General features: G+C 46.1%; 1 protein-coding gene across 2 annotated transcripts in view; it reads left to right on the forward strand.

The window, feature by feature from the left end:
* Positions 1-21,314, forward strand: part of CDK15 (cyclin dependent kinase 15) — a 78,542-nt gene extending 57,228 nt beyond the window's left edge. The window contains exons 11-13 of one of the 2 annotated variants that reach the window (XM_040984401.1): positions 3,170-3,218; positions 9,528-9,667; positions 21,205-21,314. In XM_040984401.1, the coding sequence (XP_040840335.1) occupies positions 3,170-3,218; positions 9,528-9,667; positions 21,205-21,314 (299 nt within the window). The remainder of the gene's footprint in view (positions 1-3,169; positions 3,219-9,527; positions 9,668-21,204) is intronic. The other variant, XM_040984402.1, reaches the window with a different exon arrangement.
* Positions 21,315-21,641: the final 327 nt, after the last annotated feature.

Consider the following 21,641-nt stretch of genomic DNA (forward strand, 5'->3'; position numbering starts at 1 on the left):
GAGCTTGGAGCAGTTAGAAGTTAAGGAGAAGGAAACAGCTACAGAAGGTTTCTAAAGATGTCAAGGAAGCAGCAATCCTCTCAGAGCAGAGAGAACTGTGACACTTGGCGAAGGAACGAGGCAGGAAAATGACAGTCAATGAGCAAATGCTTGGCCCATCACTTTGAGGCTGGTTCTCACAACCCTGTGCGACAGGAACTGCAATTAGCCACTTTGTGCAGAGGGGAAAAGTGATGCCCAGTAAGGTGCAGCACCACTTGCAGGTCACACAACAGGTAGGTGGCACAGCAGGGATTCAAAACCTGGATCCAGGGTTCAAGTGTATTACCAGGCCGATTAGACTGCCCACTGCTTCCTAAGGGAAGGAACGGAGGAGGGAAATGCTAATTGGCTTTATTTTGTTGAATATGCTGAAGCAGGCACATTTGATTCCTTAAGTCACTGAACTGTTTCGGTGGCATCCTTGTGGGGTGACTCCAACCTGCAATTTGGGTGAAGGAACCTGGGGGCTGATGTCATTCAGGCCTCAACTGAACCTCAAATCCATCAGTAGCTAATTCAGTTATAACCCAGATTTCACAAGAACAACAACAAAGTTAGAAGTAGTATTGGAAAGCCTGGGTGGGCATTTAGCCTAGCGATGAAGACATTGGTTAAGATGCCCACATCCTGAATCAGGGTACCCAAGTTTGCTTCCTGACTCTGGCACCTGACTCCAGCTTCCTGTTTATGCAGACTGTGGGAAGCAGCAGTGATGGCTCAGATGATTCGGTTCCTGCCACCCACATGAGAGACCTAAAGTGGCTCCTAGCTAAAGGCATCAGTCCGGACCAGCTCCAGCTGTTTTAGGCATCTGGGGAGAAGCAGAGTGGATAGGAGTGGTCTCTCTTCACCCCACTCCCTTCCCTTCTTTCTCTCTAATAATAAGTTAATTCTTAAAAATACTAAACGTCAAAAAGAAAGGAACAAAGAACCCATAGCATGTAGAGCTCTAAGAAGGGAAAGAAAGAAAACAGAAGAGGATTGAAATGGATTTCATTATGCTGATTGGAAATTGGAAAATGACAGAATGAGGAGATATCCTAATTTTGCTTGGTCAGGGCAGAACTGTAAACAAGCAGCAGAAAGAGGCTTGGAAGTAAACATACAAAACAAATGCCCACTATTCTTATCTTTACAAACTATTTTAAATTTAGACAAAATCAAACTTAACAGAAAGTAAATAACTTGGTATACATAAGTGCTTTTCTTAATACCCACCTGGGACTACAAAATGGTTCACATTTGATTGCATCTGACCTTGGAAACAACTTAAATCGCTTTCTTTGATCACTCCTTTCACCCTACAACTCTTAGTACTATAAATTCAACTCTTAATTGAACTTACTTTTGAAATTTCAAAGTAATATGGTCTTGTCCCCTGCTGTCCACAGAGGGTTGGTTCCAGGGTTACCAAAGTCCATAAATGCCCAAGTCCCTTAGATAAATGGTGTAGACTTTGCACATAATCTATGGATCTGAGTGATCTTCCTGGGTCATTTAAATGATCACCAGGCTACTTATAAAACCTATCAGGATGTGGATACTATGTAAATTGCCATTGTGTATTGTTTTCAGGATTGACGGCAAGAAAAACTTTACACCTGCTTAGCCCAGATTCATTCCCCCCAGCCAATTGGTTAAATCTTTGAACACAGAACCTAGGAATTAGGGACTGATAGGAAAGACTGGTTACATATGCTTTCCCTCAAATAATGAAATCATGTGAGGATAAGCATAGAAGTAGGAAGACTGACTACCTGTTGGCATCATCACCAACCACTGAGAAATCTTTCTCCGTACAAACCAAAACTAACATGTCTATATTACCAAAACAGGTTTTTGCCCACAACTATGAAATACACTTTTGGATGTGATAAAGTCTTGGTTTGTTCTGTTTGTACAAGAGCTGGGTGCAGGGTGGGAAGAAGAGGAGTTTGGGGAAGGGGTGGCATCACCCACTTCTTCCATAGCCCCTCTGGCAGCCTTACACAGAGAAAGCCATCCGACCCGTATTTTTTAGTAAGTCTATTCCCTTTCAGAATGAGTTCAGTTTGGGTTAGATAGTGGGTTAGTAATGTCAACATCACAAACGATAGAAATAGATGTACTCAAATGACAGTGTTGTAGAGTGTTCCCATGACAGTTCTAATTTTTATCATCATTCTCTTTGGATTAGTCAAACCAGAATTCATTCCCATTTTTACTTCCAGTGACCTAAAATTAGCCCCGTCTCCTTGTCCCCTGTCTGAGCCTTTGAGACGTGGTAGTATGACGCATCATGCAAGTGTGTCTACTTTGTTCTCCCAAAGGAATTGCAAACTCTGGCGGGGGGGTGAGGGGGCAGATTTCTTTTATATTCTCCCCAGCACTTGGTTCCTGCTCTCCATTGTAGGCGTTAGCTAAAGGTTGATTTCTCTGAAACTTTCAGCTGTAGTAGGGGGAGTCTTCAAAAGTTCATGGGAAAATGCATATCATGAAAACCTGTGTATGGTTTCTTTTTTTTTTTGCATCAGCATAAATTTATCTTTTGAATTTGGCTTTTCCCACAAACATTTAGACCTGTCTTTATTACTGGTTTGCTAGGGTTGTCCTCACAAAGTTCCACTTTTTAAGTTTAAGGGGAGGGTGGCATAAACAACCTGAACATTTTTTGACTCATAGTTCTAGAAGCTGGGGGGTGTAAAACGGAGGTGTCTGCAGAACGGGGTCTTTCCAAGGGCCGTGAGGGAGTGTCTGTTCTGGGCCTTCGCTTGGCTTTAGATACCCCATGCTCTGTGCATTCATGGCCTCTTCCTTTCTCATGATCTTGCCCATCGAATTGGGTCAACCTCAGGATTTCATCTAAAGTAATTGTATCTGCTGTGGCATGCTGTTTCCAAAGAAGCGTTTGAAGTTTGTGGGGCCAGGATTTGGGGGGAACACATGGTTCATCTCACAGTAGCAACCTTTCACCAAATGCCAAAGCTAAGGAGACAAGGCCTTAGAGGACACTAGCGGACCCCTGCTCCTTCTTTACCCCGAGCCAAGAGGAGCATTTGGGATTTTAATCACATTTCTGACAACAAGACTTTAGGGTTGTTTTTTGGTTTTTGTTTGTTAATGAATGGTTTCTTTGTGTGCTTTCCAGAATGGTTTCCAGCACCGAAACCTCAAAGCCTACAGACCATCTGCGACAGGTGAGCATTGCTTTGGAAGGATACAGTTAAGCAAGCTGGAGGGACATCTCCCTGAACAGCAGTGTTTAAGTGCCTGGGCATGAGGCTCTGGATCCCAGAGTCATTTCCCTGGGATGGAGGGAGTCTGTTCGTTTTCTTCTAGGAACCATTTTACTTGCAATGAGTTTGGTCATTAAAATCATTTTGAGCCCCCCAGCCATGCCCCAGGCTCTGAGAATGAGATTGAGTTGGCCTGCAAGAAAACCTAGTGGGTTTATTATTCTCTGACACAGAGAAACCCAATAACCTCATTGAGTGGCCATTGGAGGGGGGACTTGATTCATGGAGGTCATGCTTTCCCAGGCCCTCTCTACGCTGTCTCCCCTCAGACCAGGGCAGACTTTTATTACCAGCTTTCAACAAATCCCTAGTTTCTTTTTGCAAAGTAAAACAGATAATAGAGACATTCCGGGAATAGTTAGCTAACTAAGCCATTCCAGGCAACCTCGGGGTGCAGAAGAACTCCAGTGTTTTCGGACAGTGACCAATTACAATAACCAGCATTATTTGATCTAAGCGTAATTAGCCAAGGCTCTGTTCTTTTTGCTTCAGTGAGGAGGCAAACAGGGCAGTGGGGGAAAAACATCAGAGACAGGAGAAATGAGCTCAAATGTCAAAGAAAAACACACTTGCGCAGGTGGGGAGGGGAGGGACTTCCCGGGCCAGGATCCCAAGTGAGCATGTGACGGGAGCCATCCTGGCCAGGAAATGTGGTGGAGGCAACCTCACCCAGACTCGTTCGCATTCTCCATCCCACTACTGACATGCTTGGCAAGGCCTTCACACTGTGGTGTGGCTACCAGGACACAAACAAGGAAATAAGTGGGACTTGGGGATCTATGGGCAACCTAAAGCCTCTAACCCAGAGGGACAAGTCCTCCAGGGTGTCAGTGTGCCCCGCCCTTATTACACATGCACTATACTTGGGTAACTTGAACCCTTCTCCCCCCTAATTTGGAGACAGGTACCAGGGAACTGCTGTTCATCATTTCAGGCAAGATGTGCCAACTCTTACTCCTTGATACTGAGTTGGAGAGATTTGGATGTCAGTGCATCATTTTACTCTTGGCTTCCAAATTAGATCATCCCAAACCTGCAAATCACAGTTCCACCTTATGCTGCTCCTGCTGCCACTGCCCAGCAGCAGAAGACAGAGCCTCCAGCCTCCTGCTCTGCTCCCCCAAGCCCTTCCTTCTAGGCCTGAGCAGGACTTGAACTCCTCTGAATATCCCTCTGGTCTTTCTGGCCCGGTGACCCCCACCTCCTCTATATGTTCCTTTGCTTCTGGCAATTTCAATTTACTTAGGCTCAGACTTGTGGCTTCTCTCAGTTCAGGTCTTCAAAGCAATGAATCACTCCAGTCGCCATTTAAATCATTTCATATTAAATTTAAAATCCAGTCATTCATTTGCATTAGTCACCTTCCAAGGGCTCAATGGCCACATGCAAGTAGTGGCTATTGCATTGGACAGGGCACAAACAGAATAGTTCCAAGATTTGAAGTGATGTGCGAGTGTTGGCCTAGGTTAGCACAGCAGAAAGTGCTGAGCTCGGCAAAGGGCCCTGGGGGGGTTGGGGAGGCTAGTATTAGGTGCACCATGTGCTCAGCAGAGCACTGCATATGTGAGTATGGTCACATTCCACCCTTATAGAAGGCATTCCTGTGACAAAGAGGAGGAAGCTAAGGCCCAAAGAAGTTAAGTAACATGTCAGGATTGTCCAACTGTTAGTGGTGGGGGCAGGATTGTTGGTGGATTGCCAGTTGATTCAGATGGCAAGTGGGGGAGTAATGCTGGCTTTTCTCCACCATTCCTTCAGGGGTGCAATAGAGTCAAGCCCTGTGAATGGATCTCAGGGTCACGCTGCAGGTTCCATGGTGACCTCTTTACCATGGCCCTAAGAGGTGCACACTCAACATTTAAATAGGCACCTTGTAGAACACCTTCTCTGGGTTGTTTCTTCTTGGTGTTGGATGTGTAGGCAGTCGCACTGCCACCTCCCACAGAAAACCCAATGCTTACAGATGCTCAAGTCCCTGATACAAATGAGCTCACATTTGCACAAATCCTTCCATATTCCTTAAGTCAACTCTGGATTACTAATCTAACCCATATCATGTAATTGCTATGCAGATAATTGCTAAACTCTGTTGTTTGGGGCACAATGACAAGGAGGAAAAGCCTATACATTTTAGCATAGATACATTTTTATTTTAAGATTTTCGATCCACGGTTGAGTTTCCAGATGCAAAATCAACAAATCCAGAAAGCTGACTGTACTGCATTTCTTGTCATGGTGTCTATCTCATCCTCACCTGAGGGCATTAGGAAGTGCAGACTCTACATCTGCTCTTCTCTTTCTAGAGGAAAAATGCAGAACTCTGTTTTCCAAGGTGGCAGCCTCAGTCTGCACCACACAGGCCAAGAGCAACATGGGAATGGAAGAGCCAGATTGTGTGAAGAAATTAGAATGGTTGGCTCGATTGCCTTGGACTCCTGAGAACCACCAGAGAGCAGATGTGTAGTGTTGGATTAGTAGATAGTGTTTCATGCAATCACAAAGCCTGGCTTTCCTTCTTCCTTCCTGCTTGTGTCTGGATCCTGAAATTTTTAAATCACAGATAGCATCTAACACATCTTTTAGGCTCACTGCACAATTTTAATCCTTCTTATGACTTTCATAAACCATGTGGCCCATGGCAATTCACATTGGCTGAAGTGGATTGAACTTGTTATCCTGGATAACTTGTAGAGACAGAGCACAGAAAAGGAGATTGCTGCAAGTTTTCTAGAGAATAGTGTGAATCCAAGAAGTTTCAGTTCTAAGAATTTGTCCTAAAGAAACAATCGCATAATCACACAAATATTTTTCTTTGAGGATAGTTGGTGCAGTGTGATTTGAATAGTACTTTTCTAACCTAACCCCAACAAAAAGGAAACAGCTCATAAAAAGGCCCTGGCTGTGCGGATTTGGGTGTGCTCACATAACTGAGTGTGATGTAGTCACTAAAACCGCATCCTAGTCACTGGAAGATGTTGATGATGTGGAAGATGTGGAAAAAGCAGCCTAAAACAACATGTAACTTGAACTTCCAAAATAGTAGTGATTATTTTTGCATGAAGGAGGTCATCTTCATGTGGTGGGATATATATTTCTTTCTGGATATTTTTCTAAATGTTCTACAATATACACATGTTATATTGGCCATGGAATATCTCTCCTCGAAATGCTATCACAAGCATCCCAGGATTCTTTGCTTTCACACACACACACACACACGCACACACACACACACACACACTGATTGGATGGGAGGATTCTCCTAACTATAAGATACTGCTGGCATGTTCAGTAAGTTTCACCAGGTTTGCATTGTTGTCATGTTATCTAAATGGAACAACCCTAGGAGGCAAATTAACATGTACCATATTAATTTTTTTCATGCCAACTCTCCTTTCCCAAGTAGGGATGCTAACCAATGCAGAATTGTGCTAGAAAGATTTGATGTAGTGGCAAAGGGTGGGAATATGAGATTAAAGGTAGTGGTTAGCAAGCAAGACCATAGATAGCAGAAGGAGAAAGAACTCAGTGTGGAAGGTGTCCATAAATCAACACGTGTGCTCAGAAATGCACTGGTGTCCCTGGGGCTCTTAACCCCCAGAGAGGATGGCACCATACTAAAAGTAAGAACAAAAGTCCAAGGACACCTGCCAAGGGTCAGGATTTGTGGGCCTGCTGCAGATCCTACCGGGAACCCCAGGTGCCAGAGGATATGGATTTAGCTTCTACATAAACTTGACTCCCAGAGGAAGCACCTCCTCCACACACTTTGCCCTCGTCATCACCTCTGCCAGCCATGGAGCAGGAGAAGTGGTATAAAGGAGCGTTTGGAAACTGAAGCAAATCCTGAAGCTGCTAGAAGCTTTGTGGAAGTGTTGGGGGAGGCTCAGTTTTAGGTGAAAAATCCTAAAGAGAGATTCTCCTATTCCTGCTCTGACCCTCTTTTCGCTCTCATTTGCTTGCACTTCTTATAAGAAAGGGAGTCCCTGCAATATCTCCATCAGTCTCTCCTGGCTTCCCCAGATTCCTGTGTAAATAAGATCCAAATGAAAATAAGTTCAGATTGCAGTCCCAAACCTTGTCTCAGGAGCAGTTCTAAGCCATTATTACTGTGGTAAAGGGAAGTCATGGCAATTGCTGGCAGACACCTTGCCCCCACTCACCACCTACCACTTTCCCCAAATCCCAGAAATTTATATTTAACCAGAAAGCCTGTAAGGCTGCAGAAAGTGGGTTTGGGCTCCAGTTTTGGCACACACCCAATCACATGGGTGGGCCAGCTACAGTTTTGTTTCAGGGGCTTTTCCCTGAGTCTCTTGCCACACAAACATTGGATTCTAGTGATTTGTACTAACTTTCCCCCTCCAACCCCTTACCTCTTGCACCTGAAAATACTGGACAGGGAGAATACACCTGCTAGACTTTTCTTCTGTTCATGAGCATCCCTCCACCCAGCTTCCTTGCCCTCCTAACTGGCCTGGAAATAAGGTTAAGGATTGGGGCTTTCTTCTCCAAATTGTCTAGGAAGCAATTACTCCTGAATTTGAAGGTTTGCCTGCAGAAATAGTTTTATGTGCTGGGACTCAAACATTGAAAAGTTTATTATGTAAATCGTATGTAAATCTTACCAAATCACAACTCTAGGCCAGCTCTCCCAACATCCCTGCACTTTGGTACCTGGAAAGGTAAGCACTATCTGCTGTTCCCTGCTCTCCTCTGGGATATTTGACGTTAAGTCAACCCATCTATTTTGCTTGACTGAGGATGTGCTAAGGTGCTTCATGACTGTGCACCTTAATTTGGAATGGCAAACATGTCCCGTGGGGCCCTTCCAGGATCTGCCTCATTGCAACTCTTGTGGTTCGCACTTGTAATCTTCTCTATGGGTGGTGCAAATGGATGACCTGGAGTGACTGGCAAGGCTTTCAAATACCTGTAAGTAGAGACCATGAAGACCCACAGGCCTGAAGGATAAGCTCCTGCCACCCTCCCCAACCACCTCCACCTCTGCTCCACCTCTTAATCCAAGGCCAATCCAGGAGCCTTCATTCTCTGTTAATTCTCTTTTCTACTCCATCACTCCCCTCTGAATATTGAAGAATTCTACAGGCAATGCTTGCCCCTAGAACTGCAGCTCCCAGCTCAAATGCTGTTTCCTCCAGAGAGCTATCCCTGAACTTGCATCCCAAGGCTGTGTTGTTCTGGTAGCTACAACAAAATTCCTCAGCCAGGGAATTGTTTTCTTCCTAAGTCCGTGATCAGTGAGCATAGTGTCTGGCTAGGCTGTGTTGGCATCACAGATGCTGTCTTGCCGTGTCTTCATGTGGTTGAAGGGGAGGGTGCCACGAGTGGCTTTTGTAAAAGACACTAATCTGATTCATGAGACCTCCACCTCCTGCGCTAATCAGCTCTGAAGGGACCACCCCTAATCCTAATCACATTGCTGATTAGGTGGGGTGCATTTAGAGAGCCTTAGTGACTGGACTTGGCTGTGGTCATGTACAAAGGGCTCCTCACCCCTCCACTGGCTCAGGCCACCAGGGCACAGTCTTGCCTTGCATCCTCCAGAGCCAACCACCTTCCAAATCAACTTGAGGAGTAGTCCTTCCTGGAATTGGGAGAATTCATGATCTCTCTCCTCTGCTCCATCTCAGGAGGAGCTCCCACAAGGTCGGGGGGAGGAAATGTTAACAGTGGTGGGAAGTAAACTCCAGAAATGCTGCTGGGGAGGTTATTTCCCACCCAGGCATCACCCTCTGGAAGCTCGTCTCTCTCCTTTTCCCTTTCCGGAACTCTGTACTGTCCTTAGGTCCCTAGCCTGGAACATGCAGTCCATCAGTCTTTTCCTTGTTTGGAGCTGCTGCATCCCTGCAAGGAGAAACCATGATAGCACGTGTGTGCATCTGTAATGCTCCTGTTATGCCTTTCCCATGCGCTCTGTGCTGAGAGACAGCACAGAGGGCTGGAAGCCAGGCATTGAGCACTGAGATTTTTGTGCCTTCCTTTTAATCACAGGGCAGGTAAGACATTCAGAGTGGGAATTCTTTTCCCACTATGCAGTCCCCTCTCCACTTTAGTCATGCCAGGGAAAATTCTCCTTGGAACACCTTTCTAAGTTTCTATCTCTTTCTGGGTCTCCCTTTCTCCCACCTAGATTTCTCAGAAGAGCGACCCCTGGAGAAACCCTCCTTTTCTATCCCTCTTTTCCAGGCTGGGCAAGGCGCCAGAAGCGGAAGACCTGGCCTCCCAAATGCTCAAGGGATTTCCCCGAGACCGTGTCTCAGCCCAGGAAGCACTTGCACACGATTATTTCAGGGTGCTGCCCTCCCAGCTGTACCAGCTTCCTGATGGTGAGTGGAGGCGCATGTGTGCACACGGACATGCATATGTGGACTGGCAACTATGTGCAATGTCTTGGCAACCCAAGTGGGTGTTTTTTTTTTTCCTCAACACCAGAAAAAAATCCTAAAATCTGCACCTGGAAATAAAGTTGGAGGTGGAATTTCTTGGGAGAAGGAAGACAGAACCCGATCTTGCCTGAGTTTTATGGAAGAGTTACTGAAAACTCCTGAGCACGGGTTGGGGGAAGGGGACAAGGACCCTTGGGGCTACAATGCAAGCAGGGCACATGAGACTGGAAGCTGCCTCCCTGTTGTTTACTTTAGCCAGCAGCTGCCAGGGGAAGCCAAACCAAAGCCTCTCACAAGCCCCTTCTCCCTTTCCATCAAGAGTAAGCTGATAGGTGACACGGATATGTCACGAGAGGAGAACTGGGCCTTCTTGATTGGTAACACGACGCTGCAGAAGGAAGTGCCCGCTGAGGCGGGGTGCTGGGGGAGGGGCGGCATCCTCCCAGGCTGGCCGCCCACTGGGAAGCCCAAGTTACCCAGCCCTGGGGAGCTGGGCTGCCCGAGGCCTAAAGTCATCCTCTAAATCTGCAGTCTGAGAGATCCCGTGATTCGGAGCTCTCCTTGTATTCTGAGAATGTGGGCAGGAAGGGCTGTGTGGAGGATGTGGGCGGTGCAATGCAGGCAAGGCTGTGTTTAGGGGGAGGCAGGGGGAACCCTAGCCTTTGGTGGGGTTTCTTTGAGAACATCTAGCATTCAATGGAAAACAGTTTGTAGGATTCATAGGAGGGAAGAGGAGCTGGGATGGGAGGCAAAGAGGCAGGGAAGAGGGGGTTCAATATGGTTGGTGGAGGGAGGATGGAAGATGGTGGGGGAAGGGGGTAGGACAAGGAGCCCCTGCAGAGCAGCTGCACCCTGTCTAGTACGCTCGCCTGCACTAGTCCAAAGCCCATTGTTTGGGCTTCGTGGAGGTATTTTATTATTATTTGAGTGAGTCATTTCAGATCTCCAAAAATAACCATAATCATATAACAGAGGTTAATGTCTTACTTAACCTGGTATGAAGAGCCAGTCGTTAGAATTTATTAAGTTGCCATGAAGTGTCAAGAACACATAAAGTGCCATAAAACGTTGAGGAAAACAAGAGACTTGTCTTGGGCCCCCAGGATCTCATGGGGTGGGCGGAAAAGAGGGCGAGAGAGAGGAGCCATGGTACCCATGCACACACTTTAGCACAAATCATGTCTCAGCAGTCCAAGGCTGGGTGTCGTGGGCTGCAGCTGTCCAGAGAGCGTGATGCATGCCCAGCACTTTGCAGGGAATCCAGTCCCTTCCAGAGAGCCAGAGAGCCAGATCAGACTGCAGGGGACTCCCAAGTGGGCCTTACAAGGTGAAAGGGAGGGAGGAATAAAAGGCGTGGCTGGCAGAGTCTCTCTCCCCTCCTGATGCCCAGGCCCCTGCTTGCACCTCCCCCTCCCTTTTCCCCTCCCCTCCCAACTGTCCTTTCCCAGATGGAGCAGAGCCTTCTTAGCTTTCTTCTCCTGGGCTTGAGACTTCTGGCACTGCCACTTCACACAAGTGTTCACATTTGGTTGGTACACACACACACACACACACACACACACACACACACACACACACACACATCCTTTTTGCCACTTAAGTAAACTTCTACCAGCTCTCCTCCAGGCTCTATTATTCTGCAGACTGAGAGGGTTGGCAAGCTGCAGAGTGTTCTGGGTTCCAGCTTTGCCTAACGAAGGGTAATTAGGGAGAAGCGATCAACTGTCCAGGCTGATGTGTGCTGAGCAATGGGTCGGATTCCTCCAAGTGGCCGGCAAACAAGACTACTGAGAGACTCCAGTGTGTGTGTGTGTGTGTGTGTGTGTATACCCATATGTGTGTCTGTGTCTGTGTGTGCAAGCTCACACGCATGGGTGAGAGCCAGAAACATCTGTATTCTTTCCCTGTTCTCACAGCCCCAGAGCCCAAATCTACTTTGACACTTTTAGAAAAATGAAAAGATGGAATCTTACAGCAGCCTGCCTGTGCTGGAGGGGGGGAGCTGAGGAGTGCTCACAGCAGGAGGGAAGTTGACTTTTCTTTATACATATAGGGGTTTTTCCATGCAGAGTTTAAATTATGCCTGATAAAAGGAGTTTCGTGGATGTTTCAGTTCTTTCAAATTCTCCTGGCTTCCTCCCAATTAAATGAGGTTTGTCAAAGCCACAGGGCTCCGCTGCTGCTGCCTCGGCGGACAAGCACTTCCTGCAGCGACATCTCCAGTCCCTGAGGGAGAAGATGAAAGAGCTGGTGCCAAGAGACAGGGGCGGGCGGATGCAATGTGGATGTGAGTGTGTCTGCGTGCGCGCACACACGTGTGTGCATGTGTATGGGGAGGGCTGCAGAAGTATGGAGAGAAATAGGTTCACAGGACACAGAACAAGCGATAGGAAAAGCAAAGCTACCAGCAAAATTGCAAAGAAAATGAGAAGAGAGACAGAGATGCTGCCAGGGCCAGTGTGTGTACCCTCATGGCAGGGACCCTCACTATGAGCCTGCACTCTCTCCTGGGACACATCACCGTGGCTTGGCAGTGCCATCCTGCTTTTTCATTGCCCCTGACAATGGGCATGTTTTGAAATGACTGATTGATTTATTTGAATGGCAGAGGTGCAGAAATAAAGGAGAGAGAGAGAAAGAGACTGAGAGAAAATAAACCATTTGCTGGTTTACTCCCCACATGGCAGCAAGGACTAGTGCTGGGCCAGGCTAGAGCCAGGAGCAAGGAGTCTCATCTGGGTCTCCCATGTAGGTGCAGGGGGTCAAGCACTTGAGCCATCCTCCACAGCTTTCTGAGGCACATCCCCAGGGAGCTGGATCAGAAGTGGAGCAGCCGGGAGTTGAACCAGCACCCACAGGGGATTCCAGTGTTGCAGGTTGAGGCATTCCCTGCTCTGCCAGCCCCAGGGAGCATTTCCTCAAGCACCTACTTTGCCTACAGAGAGCACCTGCCATGATCACAGTTGCCAACCTGCAAGGGTATAGCGTCTCCATGGTTGCGTGGCCCATCCCAGGCATAAGAACTGTCCAAACAGAGGCGTGTTCTGTGAGTGATTTCAGGGGGTGTGACCTTGTCGTAACTGTGCAGGAGGTTTCACTCCCAGGTAGCATTTCAGCATGGACTCATTTAGGGGCTTATATTTACATCGTTTTATTATTCTGGCTGCGGGATAACAGAGTTGTCACTTTAAAATATATTCTGTTTCCCCCTTTGATCTGAAAGATGCCAGCTCTTATTGTCTGCCCTCTGAAGAAGACAATTAAAGCATGAAACCTGTGACTGGGAAATCTGCAGAGAGTGGAAGGACAGCTTGAATTCTGCTGCAAGCAGGGTTACATAGCCCTCCTCCCCAAGTGAAGGAACTGACCCATCCATGCGCATCCATTCTCATCAAGCTGAGAATTCCAAACAGCACTTTCTGTAGGTTGTGGCAGCGAGCGTTAGGGCCAGGGAGAATTCATCACCGGGTTATTGGCCATGAAAAACTAGGAATTCCAGGACCCCTTCCCTTTTGGGGGAGCACTCTCCAGCGAAAAAGCGTGAATATTAGCATGGCAAGCCATGTGGGAACTTCCGCCAAGTTCTGACATTTTCCCTTATTGACTCTTGAACACCTGAAGAAACATTTGTCGGAGGAGAAATTATTGATAGTCCCTCTGAAAACACACCCAATGGCAGGCTGATTGCTTTCACAGATGGCCAGGGGAGCCACTCTTCCCACTCCAGCACCACAGTCCAGCCGCACTTGTGGTCCTCATGGCTGAGCCAGCCGGGCAGGGCAGCAGCTGGGACAGCTATGGCCTAAAATTAGGCCCTTGGCAGCACTCTAATCTTAACGGCAGGTCCAGCCTCTTCATTTAATTCCCTCTGCCCTCAGCATGAACTTGGGCTCTGGGGAAGGAATACTGCTTAATGACTGGGGTGGGGGCAGGGCACCAGGGGACCAGAAAATCATTAGGCTGCCCCTTCTAGAAACTGGCTGCACTTGGTTCTTCCAGGAAGCTGTCCAAATGTTGCCATTGGAAAGTTAAGGCAGATTTTGGAACCCAGCCATTTTGAGCTTCAGACACTGATCCAGAAAAGTTTTTTTTTTTTTTTTTTTTCTTAAATCGGGGGCAGTAAATGCCACGTGATTTAAGAGTCTGGTGCTTAAGCCACAGTGCTTGATCGTCAAGACTTCAAAGGCTGTCTCCCTTTCTTTCTGGGTTGGTCCCATTTTGCTATCCAAATCCTAGGCTCTACCCTTTCTTCCTGGACTAAATCCCTCTTCTCTTTGCAAACAGGTTTCAGCATCTTGGTGGGGGGTGGGGAATGAGGGAGGGAATGGACCTTAAAACTTAAAAGCTTGCAATTGTTCCACAAGTCAGTTTGCAAAAACTTACAGCCAGCAGGCCATAATGCCACCAGGCACACAGCACACTGTTCCCTTGCATTAGGGACACCCCAAATTCTAGTCTCTCAGTTTCAGCAGGCCCCATTCACATCAGCCCATTAACATTTGAGTGATACTTGGCTTCAGTCTGATAAAACATCTCCAGGCTTTCTTCTGGTATTCTTTCTGTAATTGGATGATCCATGTAATACCTCTTCCTAGCAGTCACTTCCATCCTAAATGCCTCCAAACTCATTTTTCCCAAATACAGGTTCTGCTTCTCCCACATCTTAGTCATTGTTTCCCTGCTCTGTGCCACATCTCTCCCTATTATTTTGCCTATCGTTGATTCCCAGGAACTGGTATGCACTTATATTTCTACTGTGGTCAGGAAATCATGCCCCCATCCATTCATTAATGGTTTACTGAATGTCTATTAGGTATGAGATTGATAGCACAAGCGCTAAGGAAACGGGGCCCTGTCCCCCAGGAACTTCTCCTCCTCAAGAAAACAGGAGGATTCTATCAGCAGCTGTAGGACCATGCAATCCCATGGAATACTGGAATTAAGAGGTCCAGAGGAGGCCCAATCAGTTCCAGCCGTGTTTCTCTTATAACTACCTAACATTGGCTGAAATTGTCTTTTTAATTTTTTTAGTGCTTATTACAAAAGTGCAACCATTTAAACTAAAAAAAAAAAAAAAAAGATTTAAAAGGCAGTTAGAGAGAAGGAGAGATGGGAAGAGAGACATAGATCTTCCATTTGCTGGTTCATTTCCTAAATGGCTACAACAGCAAGAGCTGGGCCAGGCTGAAGCTTCATCCAGGTCTCTCATACAGGTGCAAGGGCCCAAACACTGAGGCCATCTTCTGCTGCCTTTCAAAGAATAGCAGCAGGGAGCTAGATGGCAAGCAGAACAGCCGGGACACCTTGATGTAAAAATTCATTACCATGTACTCCTGAAGCTTGATTTAGCCCTTTGTGTACTTCCCCATGCCTTCAAACCCATTCTGTGTGCTGCTTTTATTCTCCAACCTGCTTCAGGTTGAACCAGAATATTTGTGAGGCCAGGTTTCAGAAAGGAGCTGCTCATTGTTCTTGGAAAAATCTCATAGGAACTTGCTAGAAAAGCCAGGATTAAATCTGAAATCTGGATTCCCAGACCTGTGCTCTGTTTATTTTTAAACCTTCCAGGAAGGATTCCATAGGTTCCCAGGTCACGTGTTGAATGCCTCAAAACCACTGAACCCCTCCTCCCTCAATCCTGTCTTAGTCCCTGCTCCTTTTTTTTAAAAAAATTTATAATAACATACACAGCCACCCTTGAGTTTTCAGATGTCTTAAAACCAATGGCAGTTATAGTTTTCTTTTGCCCTTCAACTCATTTAAAATAATAAGAAAAACACCAGGAACTGAATGGAAAATGAGGCAAATGCATAAAGTAGCAATTTACACAAGAGGAAACAAAAAGAGCATGTGATGCTTAGAAAAAAAAATATCTTAACTAGGCATCAAATAAATACAAAGAACTGTTCAACTGGTTCTGTTTTCCCTTAACCCAGTGACTCTTGATGCTGGTGAGGTTGTAGCCCAGTGGTTCTCTGTTGATAATGATGGTGGTGTAAACTGGGGAGACCTTTACAGGTCACTGTAGCACACAGTGCAGGAGCCATAAAAATGGTCAGACTCTTCAACCCTGTACTTTTAGTTCTAGAAGTTATTAAAAGAAACAATTGAATGGGGTGGGGCGGAGAATCTAAAATACACATTTATGAAAGCAGTTATTTCGATGGTGCCTAGTTGCTAAAGTCCTCACCTTGCAAGCATGGGGATCACAAGTAGGTGCCAGTTTGTATCCTGGCAGTCTCACTGACCCTCCATCTCCCTGCTTGCGGCCTGGGAAAGCAGTAGAGGACAGCCCAAAGCCTTGGGATCCTGCACCCATGTGGGAGACCTGGAGGAGGCTTCTGGCTCCTGGCTTCAGATCAGCACCACTTGTGGAGAGAATCAGCAAATGAAAGATCTTTATCTCTCCTCCTCCTCTCTGTATGTCTGACTTTCCAATAAAAATAAATAAATCTTTTTAAAATAGTATAAAAGGAACAATTTGCACATTAGAAAGCAAAGTGGACCAATGCCGGCCTGTTGACTCAGCACCATGTGACCATTTGCAGTGACAGCTGGGGTGAGTGTTCAGTGAAGTGGATAGCAGGCTACTTCGCTCCTCTAGAAGTACATCCTCCTTCTGAGTACCCGGCTTTGAGACTCAGCTCTGCTCCCAAGTCCGTCTTCTTGTGATGCTCCTCCTGTGAGGCAGCAACGGATGGCTCAAGTTGCTGAGTCACTGCCACCCACAGGGTAGATTCAGATTGAGTTCAGCTCCCATCTGACCCAGCCCCAGTTGCTATGGATATTTAGTGAGTGAACCAGTATTTGAGAGATTTCTCTTTGACCACCTCTCTCTTCCTCTCTCATGTAAGCAAATATTTTTAAAATTATAATTAACAGAAGTGTTAGGTGTTTGTACTATGACATATGCTATATGAAACACAAATACAAAATTATATATTATGGGGCTGGTACAGTGGCATAGCACACCAATGCTTTGCCTGCGACACTGGCATTCCATATGCCATTCATGAGCTGGCTACTCCATTTCTGATCCAGCTGATGGCCTGGGAAAGCAAGGAGGATGCTCCAGAGCCCAGGCACCTGCACTTATGTGGGAGACCTGGAAGAAGCTCCTGACTCCCGGCTTTGGACAGGCCACGCTCTGGTCATTGCAGCCATTTGGGGAGTGAACCAGAGGATGGATGATCTTTTCCTCTCTGTCCTTGTCTCTGAAACTCTTTCAAGTAAAACAAATAAAATCTTTTTTTTAAAGATTTATTTTATATTTATTGGAAAGTCAGATTTATAGAGAGGAGGAGAGACAGAGAGGAAGATCTTCCGTCCAATGATCCACTCCCTTAATGGTTGCAACGGCCAGAGCTGAACTGATCCAAAACCAGGAGCCTCTTCTGGGTCTCCCACATGGGTGTAGGGTTCCAAGGCTTTGGGCCGTCCTCCACTGCTTTCCCAGGCCACCAGCAGGGAGCTGGAAGGGAAGCGGGGCCACCAGGATTAAAATTGAAACCCGTAAGAGATCCTTGCGTGTTCAAGGTGAGGATTTTAGCTGCTAGGCTACTGTGCCAGGCCCCTAAAATCTTTTTTTTTAAAGCCTTAATAAAATTATATATTATAATGTATTTGTGAAAATTATTATGCCTGTGAACAAGTCTGAAAGGTAGCATAGAAAAATTCTCTTCTAATTTAGGGTAATTTCAGGCCACATTTTTCCCTTTCCAATTTTTTTCTTTAAAGTTGGTATTAGAAAAGATAAAGTTTTTAAATAAAGTTGGTAATAGGTTATGTTCATTGTGTAAGAGTGAGTTAAAACAAAATGGTACATGGAGTCTGATCTCTGAACTGAGGTTAAAAGAATCTGCGGGGTCTTTTTTTTTCCCCCAAAGTAATATGCATTATTGGCCTCCATAAGCCTTCATTTCCCCATCTGCATAATGGGTTAACCCAATTTCCTGTATCCCAGATGGAAGAGATGTTTATTTTATAAAGCTTTTAACTCACTGGATGCAAGGGTTCCTCCAAATGCGGTCCTAGGAGAATGGAAGGCAGGGGGAGAGGAAAAGATAAATAGGCACTAATTAATTTTAAAAGGAAAGATCATCTGCTTTAATCGGATATGCATGTGTACCGTGCCCCTAGTCAGAGCTGTAGATGCACTCCGTGTTAGTTAGCAACTTCAATTTAAAGCGCTGTGTGATCCTCTGGGCTTTGAAGATGGAAGGCCTGTATACATACACAGGAGCTCAAACTACCTCGTGGTCGCAGGATCCATGCACCCTGAATAATTAAATGCGCCGAGCAGCTCCTGCTGATGGACCGAGGAAGCCATGGAGGCGTTTGAAACCACGTGACGCGCGATGTGAGGAGACATTTTGCGTTGAGAGTTCTAGCTCTCTGGCTTGCTCATCCACTGTGCTTTCTCTTGTCACCATTACAGGCAAGGAAAGGAGATCTGATTATCTCGTTTCCTGTGAAAGGCTATTTAGCTCCTCAATCCTATTAAAGTCACTTTTCTGCACTCCAGTGCACTGAGCCTTGCCCAGGTTATCAGCCCAGGAAGAGTAAATGGAGAGCAGGATCAGATTTCCAAAGGAAGGAAAGTTGAAGCAAAGTTTGAAAGGGGTGACAGCCAACAGCCAGGAGCTTAGGGACTCAATTAGACCGAAAGACAACTATCTCATTATCTCATTCGGCAATGATCTAAATACATAAGAATCTAAAAGTTTTAAATAAACTTGTCCTACTGACTGTCTAGATGACTGAATTTCCCTTCTCAAAAAAAATTTTAAACACCCACTTTCGTATTTATTTATTCTAAGCAGGGTAGCAGCTGCGATAATTATGCTGTCAGATTCAGTAACTAATGAGGAGTCACCAGAGTGGAAGATTTTGCATTTGTGAGATTGCCGAAGGAGAGCCACGCTCTTCTTTCTTCTTTCATTCTTTCACTGTTTTTCTTCACCTCCCCCCTTTCCTTCTCTTTTGCTTTTTCTATGAGTTGGGAAAGAGTCTGGCAGACCACCGCCAAATCGAAATCCTTTTGATTAACTAGTTGCCTTCCCAGCGTTATTCTGCCAAATGATTCCTTCTCTCTCTCTCTCTCTCTCTCTCTCTTTCTCTCTCTCTCAGACACACACACACACACACACATACACACACACACACACTTCCTGTTTTACAGAGTCTGCTATTTGGAGGGGCAGGAAAGCCTGGGGGAAGTCCCAGCCTTGCCTGCCACTGTCCCACAGGCCAGAGGGCACTCTGTGCTGAGAGAAGACCCCAGACAGTTTGGATTTGAGAGTCCTCTTGTGACATGTGCACACCGTTTATTTTAGCTGCGCAACTTTCAGGCCACGACATGAACCAGAAGAAAGGAGCACCCAGATGTGCAGCTTGTCCCAACACAGTTGCACACCTCAGCAAGATCTGACATCTCCACATCCCAGCCTAGTGGACCTGTGTCCTTAGGCAGAGGAGAAGCCACGGACATAGGTCGCCCACAGCACTCACGGCAGATGTATAGGCCCAGCAAAGCAGGTTTATTTCATGCTTCAGGATGTGAGAGGTTTCCAGCCAACAAGATTATGAAAGCACTTACTGCTTTTGGAGGGTCAAAAGATGGAAACATAAATTTCTGGTAAATTGTGAGAGGTTTTGAGTAACCCGTATTTGAGTGGACTGTGAAGAAATGTCCAAGTGAAAGAAGGACCTCTCTCGGTGGTGCTGGGTCACACTGGGGTTTAGTTTAGGATTTTCTTGATGCTGGGAAGGTATGGAGGCCATAGGCATGGAGTAGTAACTGCAGTCAGCCCTCGATATCTACCAGTTCTGACTCAGGGGGGTGTCACCAAGCTTGGGGTCCATCACTCACAGTCTACTAACTGGATTTCACTCACCAGGTGTTTCTGGAAAACAACTTGCATCCATGCTAAACATAGAACATACCTGTCATGCTGCTATTTCCTAGACATTACCATATCACAACTATGTACATAGCATTATGTGGTAAGCTTTCCCAAGTCATCTAGAGATGATTTAAAGACACAGGAGGGTGTATATGGGCTCTAGAATGTGAAGAACTTGAGCACACACAGACATTGGCATCCTCAGGAGACCTCAGAGATTGAGAGATGACCATTTCACATTTTGACCTTTTCCTAAGCTGATAGTAGACTCAACATTGGGCAATCTGAAGTCAGGTTGATGCGAGGGTAGATAATCCATATCCCTCAGGATACTGAGCTGCTGAACTGGGGTGAAGCATATCAAAGGCATTTTCCACTTGTGTCGAGTTTATGAAAATGTAACCTCACTGTGCATCAAGCAGCATCTGTACCTAAATCGAGAGGTAAGGTTCCAGGACGCCACACGGTGGCCTAGTGGCTAAGGTCTTCGCCTTAAACATGCCAGGATCTCATATGGGTGCCAGTTCTAATCCCGGCAGCCCCACTTCCCATCCAGCTCCCTGTTTGTGGCCTGAGAAAGCAGTCAAGGAGTGCAGCCCAAAGTCTTGGGACTCTGCACTCACGTGGGAGACCCAAAAGAGGCTCACGGCTCCTGGCTTCAGATTTGTGCAACTCTGGCCACTGCGGCCACTTGGGAAGTGAATTAACAGACAGATGATCTTCCTCTCTGTATCTCCTTCTCTCTTCTCTTTGTAAATATGCCTTTCCAATAAAAATAAAATAATTTTTTTTTAAAAAAAGAGGGAAGGTTCCTATACACAATGGCAACCAGGATTGTTTCTAATTTACAGAAATTAAATAAATTGCCTAAAGCATATAATGGGATTTGAAAGTTTCCATAAGTATCAAACCAATATGATGTTCTTTGTCATCATCAGAGCCACAGTCTGGACGTCTAGGCGAGCCATGTACTCCCTTCCTTATCTGGTTCAAACCTCTTCTCCACTTTATCTTCTGCTTTGTCTTGCTGTGGCCACGCAAAATGATCTGGTGTCCTCTCCAATGCTCCTCTTCTTCCACACCTTCACTCATGCCAATCCCTCAGCCAGGATTACTCTCCCTGGAAGTCCTTCAAGGCCCAAGCCTTCAAGCCCTTCAAGGCTCCAAGCCTATGATTTCCAGTGCTCTGTAGTAGATTCTGGTAGAGGAGTTAACCTGATTCTTTGCTTGCACCTCACTTTGGTGCTTGCATGTGTGTGGGTAGGGGGATGTGGATGTGTGTGTCCCAGTCAGTCCTATCCCTAGCTTTGTCATTTTCACACCTAGCATGATGCCTTGCCCAGGTATTCAGCTGGCAAATACACATTGAACCAAATTAAATAGAAAGCATTTGACAACTCTCAATAGATTCAATAAAACGAGTCACACGAGTCAATATAAATGATTGGTAAATATATGTGGCTCATTTTTTTGACATCTCTAGTGACAAATATTACAACAGACTTAAATAAATACACTGTGATAGATCCCAGGAACTAATGTGTTGATGTTGTTCTCTTTTCATCCCTACAGAGGAGTCTTTGTTTACAGTTTCAGGAGTGAGACTAAAGCCAGAAATGTGTGACCTCTTGGTCTCCTACCAGAAAGGTCACCACCCAGCCGGGTTTAGCAAATGCTGGTGAAAAGACAGGACGAGGTCCTGAAGACCATCCCAGGTAAGTGGTCCCAACTGTGCTGTCCCAAGCATGAGGTTGCTATGGACAAAACTGAAACACAATTGCTGACAGATGGAGGGACATTGTCACTGACCCAGGGAACCTCTATTCTGTGTGTAGCCCTCCAGCTGCAGTTTTAGGGATAGATGGCCTAGCCCTTCAGGCTTCCCTGTCCTGACCTGGGAAAACAAAGGATGACAATAAGCCTTACTTCTCTCTCCCACATCTGGAGCAGCCAGAGGACTCCAAAGGTAAAGCTCCCAGATTTTGGCTAGACCCTCCCCAGACTCATTG

Source organism: Ochotona curzoniae, unplaced genomic scaffold, assembly GCF_017591425.1.
Source record: "Ochotona curzoniae isolate NIBS_2020 unplaced genomic scaffold, NIBS_Ocur_1.0 contig_4148, whole genome shotgun sequence".
Classification (NCBI taxonomy): Eukaryota; Metazoa; Chordata; class Mammalia; order Lagomorpha; family Ochotonidae; genus Ochotona; species Ochotona curzoniae.